The 12,436-nt window shown below is 41.4% G+C and overlaps 1 protein-coding gene across 1 annotated transcript; it reads right to left on the minus strand.

Annotated features, from left to right (window-relative positions):
* Positions 1 to 1,850: 1,850 nt before the first annotated feature.
* c7h2orf69 (chromosome 7 C2orf69 homolog) lies at positions 1,851 to 4,601 on the minus strand. Its single transcript, XM_048533711.2, has 2 exons — positions 4,286 to 4,601; positions 1,851 to 3,023 (listed from the first exon to the last, which is right to left on the minus strand). Exons 1-2 carry the CDS (start codon positions 4,469 to 4,471, stop codon positions 2,154 to 2,156), a joined length of 1,056 nt encoding a protein of 351 aa, XP_048389668.1. The 5' UTR covers positions 4,472 to 4,601; the 3' UTR covers positions 1,851 to 2,153.
* Between the last annotated feature and the right edge of the window lie 7,835 nt (positions 4,602 to 12,436).

The following is a 12,436-nucleotide window of genomic DNA, read 5'->3' on the forward strand; positions in this document are numbered from 1 at the left end:
GTTGTCACAGTAATGCGTGCACGTACTTCAGTGTGTACACAGTCATTGAAATTGCCAAGAATGATGAATTTTTCCTGGTGTAGTACTCCTTGCTGATCCTGCTAAACCTGTTGTAAAATGCCTCTTTGACCCAATCTATTGTCTCTTTTGGGGCATAGGCATTGAATCACAGTTTAGTACCAAGAATTTCACCGAAGGCAGGATTACTGAAAGCATCAAAGCCCTTCCAACCTTCCTTCAACATACCTGGTTCCAGCTTCAGATAAATGATTCATCATATTACAAGTAATGCTGATTTAACGGATTAGACCATCCACTTTTCTGAGCAATGATCCACAACTACAATTTCTCTCTTTCAAATTATTATTTTGTCTTTTCTAGCTCTCTTGTTTTGAAACACTGACCGCAAAATTAGGCTCCTGCTTTCTGATACCTAACATTTTGATATAATGGTGTTGTTACAATACTAAAATGCTATCAGTGACGTGCATGTTCACGTGCAGCAGCACAAAAGATTCCCCACTAGTGATATTTAAGAGGATCATGAATGACTTGCACCGAACAAAATTTATCACTGATTTCTTTCATTTAGCTTTGAATTAGTTGCACAATCATTTTCAACAACAGGCCAGAAGTAAGAAGTAAATCAACGTTCAAAAATGCTCCTGGTTATGTATGCTTCTTATTTAATTTAGATAAATGTGAGGTGTTGCATTTTGGTACAGCAAACCAGGACAGTTGTACAGTTAACAATAGGGACCTGAGAAGTATTGCCGAACAAAGATACTAAGTGGTACAGATGCATTGTTCCTTGGAAGTGGAGTAAGAGGTAGACAGGATGGTGTAGGCAGTGTTTGGCACGCTCGCCTTCGTTAAGTCAGAACGTTGTGTATAGGAGTTAGGATGGCATGTTGCAGCTGTACAGGACATTGGTGAGGCCACTTTTAGAATACTGTGTTTAATCCTGGTCTCCCTGCCATAGGAAAGGTATTGTTAAACTTGAAAGGGTTTCCAGGAGGTTAACAGGATTGGAGCTATATGAAGAGACCGAATAGGCTAGGACTTTTTCCTTCCCTGGAGCGTTGGAGGCTGAGGAGTGACCTTATAGAACTTATGTATAAAATCATGAGGGGCATGGTTAGGGTCAGTAGCCAAAGCCTTTTTTCTCAGGGTACCTATCTCATTAAAATATTAGCAATGCTTCAAATATACTGAGTTGCCTACAAACCGAGGACATATCATTCATGAAAAGATACTTCTTGATCAGATATACAGTTCATTTATCTCAGCTATTTAAAATAAGTCCTTCATAGGTTCAGAACAGAACTGTCTTGTGCAAATATACTTCTTTCTCCCTTTCCAGAAGAGAATTACATGATTGCAGACGATATGCTGTTGTTGAGTATTCTGTAACAATTTGCAAGTCTTGTCAATAATTTACTAAAGTATCAGGCAACAATTTGTGGAGGATCCAAGGTCTACATCTAGGAATGACCAATGAGATCTAACATAAAGCCCAAAACTATGATGCATCTGATTAGCAGCAATTCAAATCTCCCTTCAATGCCCGATTGCCTCACCATTTAAGGTATTTTCAGCTCAGCAGTCATTAAACCATGACAGGCAACAATAAATGAAAAGATTTTGAATATAATAATCAAACCACTTACATTTACACTTTGAAATTTGTACCAATGATCTTCCTTTGTTATTTTGGGACCTTAGTTTAACATCCCATTATTTTTGCGGCACGTTTTGGAGGATCAATTTGCGAGGGCAAGTCCAATAAGTGTTAGAACACCCATAATAGGATAAAGTTGGGTATTATTGAAAAATTCAGTTGTCCCACATTTTGCTTGAAACTAAAGTTTTAATTGTTTTGAGAAGTTGACAAAATGCATCCTTTTTTTATTACAGCATGACAACAAATGCAACAGAAAGGAATGTAAAACAAATGCAATGAGGACAGTACTTCAACGTACATAGAACAGATTAGTCTCTATTAGAGATTCATGGGAGGCAAAATTACATGTAATTACTCCACCCTCAAGCTATTAAATGCATTTGAGAGTCAATATTACTTCTCAGCATTTTTTTTCAATACTGATTCACTAGCAACATCTGAAACTGACCATTGTGGAATCATTTTGTCACTATGGATCCAAAGCATCTTTGAACACTTGAAGCACCCTGAAGTGATTATCCACAGAAGGGGTTTCATTCTCAAAATGAAGTTGGTTTGTCACTTTTACACCATATTCGCTAAGGAGCCGGATAAATTTCTTGTGTTCTTTTCCAATCCAAGCTCTCATTTCGTCTCGCACTTGATAAGGTGTAACGTGTGCGTACACAGGAATACCTGTCTGTGAAAATCCCTTCAAGACTTCAGGATTGGTGACCCAGGTGTTGTTTCCCCCAGCATGACCACCATCCAACCAATACATCTCTTTGATGTTATTAATGAAGGCAGATAGTTCCTTATCTTTCTTTGCTTCAGACAATGCATATAGCAGCTGATTTAGAACCACACAGCCTTTGCTGAAACCAATTAATATAAATTTCAATGAAGGATCGGTACATTTCAAGTCTTCATACTCTCTTTGTGCTCCAGAAGACAACTGCCGACCTGTAGTATCTAGGTCATGTTTAGCTGCAAAACCATTTGCAGTTTCACAATGTGTACTGGAGCCGTCGTCATGTGCAAAAGTAAATGAACTATGAGCATTTTCACAAGGTTTTTTCCGTGAATGAAGGATACTATGTGCCTGCTTGAAAACATTGGTCAAGAGTGCATGAAGGTGCTTGAAAGCCCGACAGTCTGAGCTATGTTCAGGCACACCAAACAGATTGCTCTTCACAAAGTTGTCATAGCAACTGAACTTATGCAGGTGAATCCGGGAAGCTTTTACAATCCAGATGTGACTATTAGGAAAACGATGGATCAGCAAAGCAGCAACTCCTTCCAGGCTCCACTGCTGCCAACGCTTGTTTTCTGGATGTCGTATCATCTCGTCATGGTAGTTCTAAAAGAACAAGCAAATAAATACATTAATGAACATCATACAGTGAGAAGCTTTCAGATTTCATTTTGAGATACTTGTGATAGTTCTTTGTTCCACCTTGAATTATGTGGATGAATATATTTTGCACAGGTATTAGTTTTTTTAAAAACAGAAATAGAGGGAACTGAGTTACAATCAATAGCAAACAGTTACCATACACATTCAACAGGTATTTCAAGAGCACTTGTTTTGACAAAATATTTAAGTTTTAATTTGATTCACTGTAAACCATAAAGGTGCAAACAATCAGCTGGTCTAGCAGCATCTGGGGAACAGAAAGCACAATAACATTTCAGGTCTGTGATCCCTCCGAAACAGCAACTGTTATTCTCTCCACAAGACTGGCAACCATAAGCGATAGACAGGGGGGTGAATAGGCTGCAGCTTTTTTTCTCTAGAGCATCAAAGGCTGAGAAGTGACCTTGCAGAGGTATATAAAATCATGTGGAGGAAGGATAGGGTCAGTCACCAAAGTCTTTTTCCCAGGGTAGGGGAATCCAAAACTAGAGGGCACAGGTTTAAGGTGAGAGGGGGAAGATTTACTACCATAGATTATAGAATCCCTACTGTGTGGAAACAGGCCTTTTGGGCCAAAAAGTGCACACCGACCCTCAGACCCAGGTCCACCCCCCTGACAACCCACCTAATCTACAAATCCCTCAACACTATGGGCAATTTAGCATGGTCAATCCAGCTAACCTGCATATCTTTCGGCAGTGGGGTGGGGGACCCACGCAGACATGGGGAGAATGTGCACACTCCAACAGACAGTTGGACCCGGGTTCCTGGTTGCAGTGAGGCAACGGTGCTAACCACTGAGCCACCATGCCACCTGAGGGGGCAACATTTTCACACAGGGGGTGGTACATGGCATGGGACGACCCGTCAGAGGAGGCAGGTACAAGTACAATATTTAATGGGCACCTGGACGGGTACATGATTAGGAAGGATTGGGGGGGGGGGGGGAAAGAGATATGGGTCACATGCTGGCAAAGGGGTCGAGGTCAGTTTAGGACATCTTTGGTCAGTTAGGCCAAAGCACCGTTTCCGTGCTGTATAACTCTATGACTCTAAAAGCTGATCATTCTATGCTTTTTATTTCAGATTTCTATCAACCCTCAGATTTCTAGTCATTGCAGTTGGGGCGGGGATGGGCAATGGGGGGTGAAAGGGGGCGTCAAGTGAGAGACGTTAAAAGGCTGCCTCCCCGTCCCCGCACTTACCTGCACGTCCCCCGGGAAGTAGATGACATGTTGCCGGCTCGGGGCCCGGGAGCTGTCGCCGAGCCCCAGCACCAGGTCGTTCTTGTGGCCCGGCCCCCAGCCCGAGACCCCGCTGAACCGCAGCACCTCGAAGCCCGGCACCTTCCAAAGCCGTGCGGCCGCCGGTACCCAGCCGGACCCTGTCATCGCGGCGGGGCCCAGCAGCAACAGTAACGGGGGCACGGCGCAAAGAAAAGGGACAACGGCCGCAACATTCCGCCCCCCCCCACCGGGGTTCGGCCTAGAAACCCGGGCCCCGATCTGCGACTCCCACTCACCGCGCCTCCTGGCGGCACCTGTTCCCCACTGCGGGTATTCCCCACCCCCACAGCTGCAGATTGCGCATGTTCAGATCCCAGACCCTCCAGGACCGAAGCCAAAAAGGTACCGATGTTAAACGAAGCTCGACCATGCGAGAAAAGATAAGCAGCTGCGACGTTATGTGTGCAGGAGTGTGGGAAGACAGTCAGGTTTCAGGTCATCGCCTTCTCATCAGAAACAGCAACTGAGACACATAGTGGACTAACAATGATAAAGAGGTGCTCCAAAGGCTTGCTGTAATGAATCAAGTCATTAGTGCTACAGAAGGACGGTGTTCAAGTCCAGCAAGTCCATGCCTACTCTCCACAAAGCATTTGAGTCAACCGGAGGAGGCACCAGAATCCAATGAGGCGCGCATTGAGGATACTGGGGGAAAGAAGGATGGAAATTCCTACCCACTAACCAATCCACAAGTTCCATTTTCCTAGCTACGATCGTTTCTGAGGAAGGGTCACTGGACCTGAAACATTAACTCTGATTTCTTTCCACACATACTGCCAGACTTGGTTGGCTTTTCCAGCAATTTCTGCGTTTGTTTTTGACTTGTAGCACCTGCAATTCTTTCAGTTTTTATTTTGTCACAGTACCTATGCTGTTGTGCCCCTTCACATTCTTGAATATTTCAATGAGATCACCTCCCATTCTTCTAAACTGCTGAGAATGTGGACCTAGATTACCCAGCCTCACATCATTGTACAACCCTGTCAACCCAGCATCTAATTTAGTGGAACTAAACAGATATTGATCAGGAAACTTAACAGGTCTGGCAGGATCTGTGGATAGAAAGCAGAGTTAACATTTTTAGTCCAGTGACCCTTCTTCAGAACCCATCTTAAGAGTTTTGAAGAAACGTCACTAGACCTGAAATGTTAACTTTGTTTTCCTCTTCACAGACGCTGCCAGACATGCTAAGTTTCTCCAGCATTTCTGATTTTGTTTCAGATTTGTAGCATCCGCAGTTTTTTGTTTTATACTGCTCTGGTGAACCATTGTTGTACTGCATTCAATGCATTTTATTATTCCTTAAATATTGAAACAGTATTTTAGATGTGATCTCACCAAAGGCTTAGACAGTGGTGGCAGGATGTCTTCATTCTTGCACTCCATTATCCTTATATTAAAACTAACATGCCATTTCCTGTCCTGATAGGATGTAGCTACAGCAAGCAATCTTTCTGTCATTCTGAAGGAGGGTCGCTGGACCCAAAAATGAACTCGGCTTTCTCTCCACAGATGCTGCTGGACCTACTGAGTTAATCCAGCAATTTCTGATTTTGTTTCTGCTATCTTTTTATATGACCACACTCAAATCTCTCAGAAATCTCACAACTTTCATGCCTTTTCAGAAGTATTCTGCCTTTCAATGATCAAATAACCTGATATTTTTTCACATTATGTTCCATCTGCCACTTTGTCATCCACTGACAACTTTTCTTTACCTCTTTGCAGCTTTTGTGTGCTCTTTGCATTCCCACCTAGCTCTGTATCATTGGCAAACTTAGATATATTGCCTTCTGTCTCTTTGTTGAAGTCATATTGCAAATATCTGAAGACCTAGCACTAATCACAGTGGATCACAGCCTGCTAACTTGAAAATGTCTCTATATATCCCTATTCTTTGTTTCCTGCCCACTAACCAATCCACAATCCATGCTAATGTTTCACCTCAACTCTATAAGACCCTATCTTGTGTATTAGCCTTTTAGCGACACCTTATCAAATACTTTGAGTTTCTACAATATTTTTTCTCTTGATATTGATTACCTTAATTTCCTCACTCTTGTTAACCCTTAGCTTACCCTTTATTTCTGACATGTATCCTGTCTCTTCAACTGTGAAAGCTGGACACAAGATATTTGTTCAATGTCGCTGTGATTTCTTCATTGCCCAAAATAATTACTTCTGGCATTCTTCTTAAAAATTTACAAAAACTCTTCCCATCTATTTTTCAACACTCATACTCTATTTTGCCTTTGTTAAATCAAATTTTGCATGACCCTTTTCTTATCTTTAAAACATTCACAATTTTCACAATTACTATTCTTTGCAATATTAGAAGCTTCTTATTTTTATGCAATGCTATTCTTAACACCCTCAGTAAAGTATAGATGGAGTTTTCTTGCTGTGTGTTGTTTTTCAATGCAGTGTATTTTTTTTGAAAATTCTGAATTGTTTCTTTAAATGTTTTCCATTGCTTACTTACTGCTATATCTTTCAGTCTAGTTACATCAGGAAACCTTAGCAAGCCCTCCCCTTGTACCTATATAGTTGGTTTGTTTTAAAATGAAGATTCTTGTTTGTGATTGTTCCTGTCTTCAAGCAGACACTTTTGAACAAATAAATGAAATCCAAGTCTGTGAGGGATCTGGATTAACAGTACATATTTAATGTTTATTCATTCAGACAAAAGTAAAATACTGTGGATGGTGGATATCTGAAATAAAAACTGGAAATATTGAGCAAGTCGTACAGCATACGAGAGAAGCAATGATTCAATCTGAAAATTGGGTATGAAACCTGCAGTACCCGAGTGCTATCATGACTCTGTTCTTTTGTATGTGCAGACGCACTGTATGAAGCAATATTTTAAACGTCATGGCCAAAAGTGAAATATTGTGGATGCTAGAACCCTGAAATGAAAACAGAAAGTGTACAAAAGTAACATTTGGCTGGCCAACAATATCTATGGAGAGACAGCGAGAGCTAATGTTTCAAATTGCTGAACATTAATTATAACTGGGAGAAATTAGAAAAGATTTTAAGAGAAGGAGGTTATGGTGCAAGGGAGCAACTTCAGGAGGAAAGAGCCACAAGAAGATACGATGTAAGACAAAAAGTGGAGGTAATAAGACAAGTAAGACACGGAGAAGTAAATCAGGAGCTGAAAATGATGAGAACAGAATCAAAATCTCCCCTCCCCCTACCACATACCAAAACCAGCCCAGCTCGTCCCCGCCTCCCGAACCTGTCCTTCCTCCCACATATCCCCTCCTCCCACCTCTAGCCCCACCCCCATTTCCTATCTACTACCCTCATCTCGCTCCCTTGATGTGCCCGTCCTTCTTGAATCGACCTATCTCCTCCCCACTGCGTCACCTACACTCACCTTTACTGGCTCCATCTCCACCTCTTTGACCTGTCTGTCGCCTCTCCACCTATCTTCTTCTCTATTCATCTTCTATCCGCCTCCCCCTCTCTCTCTAATTATTTCAGAACCCCCTTCCCCTCCCCCATTTCTGATGAAGGGTCTAGGCCTGAAACGTCATCCTTCCTGCTCCTCTGATGTTGCTTGGCTTGCTGTGTTCATCCAGCTCTACATCTTGTTATCTCATTACCAGCAGCTGTTGCCCAAAAAATGAGACCAATGGTTTCATTGTTAATTTACTGGACTCAGTGTTGAGTCTGGAAGGCTGTAAAATGGTTAATCCAAAAAGGAGTTGCCTTTCTTTGAAATTATATTGAGTTTAATTGGAGTGAAGTGTTGCAGGCTGAAGACAAAGAGGCTGGGATGGAAATGGGACAGACAATTAAAATTACAACGACCAGAAGCTCAATGTTATGCTTGCAAACAGAATGAAAATGAACTGAAAAAGACACAGTATCAAAATAAGAGAGAAGCCATTTAGGACTGAAATAAGGAGAGTTTTTTTTCCCTCACAGCATTGTGAATCTTTGGAATTCATTACCCCAGGTAGCTATCAAAACTCACAGAGTATGTTTAAAGTAGAGAGTGACAGATTTCTAAAGACTAATGACAGAAAGAGACAGGGGATAGCATGGGGAAATAGTCAGCCATGATTATATTGAATGGCAGAGCAGACTCGATTAGAAGAATTACTTACCCCTCTTCCTCTATCCTCTTGAACCCTCATTCAATCTGTGAATGTTTCTCCCACTGTAAAGGGACAGCGAATGCTGTGCACTAAACTGAAAGAACAGTAAGCAAATTTTTGTTGCACTTAGAGGGAATGTTTGGGGTTGGAAACAGTGGAAGGGAAGTGGTCAAAGGACAGGTATCACATCTGCTGTGCTTCTATGGGAAATTGCAGTGGTGTGAAAAATGGGGATTGGGGATTATTGAAGTTAATACAGGGACTCTGGATCAGAATTCACAATATCATTGATGGAAACAGAAGTAACAAATTTGACAAAGTTGTTAGCATGCAAAAGGACTTCAGTGTTGAAACATGATAACTTTCAAAAAGAGATGCAAGTTTAGATTTTTTTGTTCAAAAGACTCCTGTTGGTAATTTAGATCAAGGTTTTATTTATAGCAACTCAAAATATTCTCCATGTTTCTGCAGTAAATGCTGCTACAGATTGAATTTACTCAAACTAGGAATTTCACATCTGGCATTAAATATAGCATCTTTTTTTCCTCTAATATAAAGGTTTCGGTGAATGGTAATAATAGATACCCTAGTCCTGAACCATGAAATTATGTACCAACCTCCTCAATTAAGGATGTGAGCTTTGTCTTGGTTTTAAATTCTCAGCAACCATGTTGGAGATTACTTCAGTAATATACCAGTACATTTGGCAGAACCAAATGAATGTCAAAGAATTACACTGAAAGGAACGTAAGTGTATGTTAAAATAAATAAATAGCAGTCCTTTTAGTGTTCAGAGTCAGCCATTTCCCTTGTCTGTCTTGTATTTGTCAGTGTGACTGCAGTTCATTCACAGGTGTGATTTGGTGAACTAAGAGGTGACCTGTTCTGAACAGATTTCTCTCCAGAAAACTTAACCAAGGGTAAAATATTTTTTCAGGATAAGTGTAATGCTTTTGTAATATAAACTTTTGATTGCATTTTCCATTCCAAATGCTGGCATTTTACACTTTGTTTACAGTTACTAAGTGAATTGTAGATATTACTAAAATACACTTATTAAAACAATGAATGAGTATCAGTGCACTTACTTATAGCTGAGAACATTAGTAGTTGTTTCCTTACTTAAATGCACAGGGATGCATTGTTGCTAAATAAACTTGCTTAACTTGTTCTTATGCTAGGTTCACCCTCTTTTTCTTTTACCCTTCATTTTTCTTTTCACTGGAGGATAAGGTGGCTAACTGTAATGGCTGGTGGGTAAGGTGCCTGTTGAAAAGACAGTGATGCATAAACAGCCAAATGCAACAAACAGATTTGAACAGCAGGCAAATGTACTATCAGTGATTTAGCTTGGATCTAAAAGCCCTTCTGTGTCTGTTTTCAGTTAAGAGCTCATGGTAACCTGTCAGAATATTTGCATTGTTAAAAATCTTGCAGATTTGTATGTCCTACTAGTCATTTCTTTTTATTTCTAAATTTCCAAGCCCATCTTTCTAATGAAAATTGCATTGATGAACATTCTTATGATGTTCGCACAAACTCCTGTTAGTAAAAGGCTGCAATTCCTTCATTTTTAGGAGATAGAAACTTTGGGTGAAATTCTCCCAGTGCCTGAATGACCTGGGAAACGGCAAATCAGCTGGAAAAATACGGCGAGATTGGAAAAGTTTGATTCTCGATAGCAAGAAATAAATCTGAGTTTTCACCCAAGGTTTGTACAGCAGGACAAGAAACTGGCTTGAGAACCCTATTTGCACACATTAGCATTTCATTCGTATCTATTCTCAACTCATTTAAAGTCACAGTGATATGCATCACGGAAACAGACCCTTTGGTCCAACTCGTCCATGCTGACCAGATTTACTCGGTAAATCTAGTCCCATTTTTCAGCATTTGGCCCATATCCCTCTAAATCCTTCCTATTCATATACCCATCCAGATGCCTTTTAAGTGTTGTGATTGTACTAACCTCCATCACTTCCTCTAATAGCTCATTCCATACACACAACACTGTCTGTGTGGAAAAATTGCCCTTTAGGTCTCTTTTAAATCTTTCTCCTCTCACCTTAAACCTATGCCCTCTAGTTTTGATTCCCCCACCCCCAGGAAAAAGCTTGTCCATTTACCCTCTCCATGCCTCTCGTGATTTTGTAAACCTCTATAAGATCACCCCGCAGCCTTTGACATTTCAGGAAAATAACCCTAGCCTACTCTGCCTCTCTCTATAGCTTAAATCCTCCAACCCTGGTCACATCCTTGTAAATCTTTTCTGAACCCTTTGCAAGTTTCACAACATTATTCATGTTGTATGTAGTTTACTGTTTTCCGACATGATGGAGAGAAACTAGACAACATCAATCACCGACACGAAAGTCAGAGCGGGCACCCCGGCAGCTCAAGCTCACCTCTTGCTCCTTTAAGCTCCCTTTTGGCTAGCAGTCCCTAATAGTTCAGAACAAGGTGGCACGGTGGCTCAGTGGTCAGCGCTGCTGCCTCACAGCACCAGGGACCCGAGTTTGACTCCAATCTTGGGCGACTGTCTGTGTGGAGTTTGCACATTCTCCCCGTGTCTGTGTAGATTTCCTCCGGGTGCTCCGGTTTCCTCCCACAGTCCAAAGATGTGCCGGCTAGGTGGATTGGCCATGCTAAGATTGTCCATAGTGTTCAGGGATGTGTAGATTAAGTGGGTTATAGGGGAACGCATCTGTGCGGGATCCTCCGAGGGTCAATGTGGACTTGTTGGGCTGAAGGGCTTGTTTCCACTCTGTAGGGATTCTAAGATTCTAAGCACCATGGGCACTGACCATCCATAGATGTTGGTACCAAACAAGCATCTACCTCATCACATCATAATGACATGATTTCCAACTCATTTAGAATGCAGTTATCTACTTTAATGCTGCACTTTGGAGTGCACTGACACTTTGCATTGTAAAGCTGCTGCCAGCCCACTTTGTGTGCAGGAATGGGTAACCGTCTCATGCTGCAGAACAGGGTACACATCTGCTGCTCCTGGATGGTAGAGGTCGCTGCTTTGCAAGGTGTTTTGATGAATTGGTGCTGTCCATCTGTAAATAGCAAAATAAAGCTGTCACTTGTGTGTGTCAGTGGTGGAAGGAGCAAACGTTAAGGTGGATGGTGTTGAGCTTCTTGGGTGTTGCTACAGTTTGTAATTATCTCAGCAATTGAGGGTGTTCTGTCACGTTTCTGATTAGTAATTTGTAGATGATTAACAGGTTTGGGGGACTACTCTGTGCAGAATTCCCAACCTCTCTGACCTACTCTTTGTAAACACACCATTTATATGGTTGATCCAGTTCAGTTTCCAGTCGATGGTAACCCCCACGATAATAGTGAGGGAATTCAATGACGACATGTAGGTTAACGGGAGATGGCTGAATTCTGTTTTGCTGGCCATTTTCTCGCACGCGTGGCACAATGTTACCAGTTACTTACCAGACCAGCCGGACTACTGTCCAAGTTTTGGTGCACGTGACCAGTACTACCCTATTATATCAGGAGTTGCAAATAGTACTAAATGCTGTGCAATCACTAGCAAACATCTTCACGTCTGATTTTTTCGTGGAAGGTCTTTGACAAAGCAGCTGGAGATTGTTCATTCTAGGTCACTATCTGCGGAGTATTTCCATTTTCATTTTAAAATTTGTGCTATGGTTCTCGAGTCAGTAAAGAAAATCTCCAGCAATTAAGAAAAGTGTCTGCAGCTGCAGTGGGGTCCTGCTCACTATGACACGGGCTGCGTTAAAGAAATACTTAAAAGCATTGTCCAAACAACTTGAAAGAACTTTTTGTGATTCACTATAACTGATAAGAAAATAATGAAATAAAACTATGAATGCACCAGTTAAATTGTGTAAAAGTACTGCCTGATGTGATATTGAGCCATAAAAATCTGGATGCTCTCGGGTTCACTCACGTCTCATTCTTGAGTGTATTT

The sequence above is a fragment of the Stegostoma tigrinum genome, chromosome 7 (genome assembly GCF_030684315.1).
Source record: "Stegostoma tigrinum isolate sSteTig4 chromosome 7, sSteTig4.hap1, whole genome shotgun sequence".
NCBI lineage: Eukaryota > Metazoa > Chordata > Chondrichthyes > Orectolobiformes > Stegostomatidae > Stegostoma > Stegostoma tigrinum.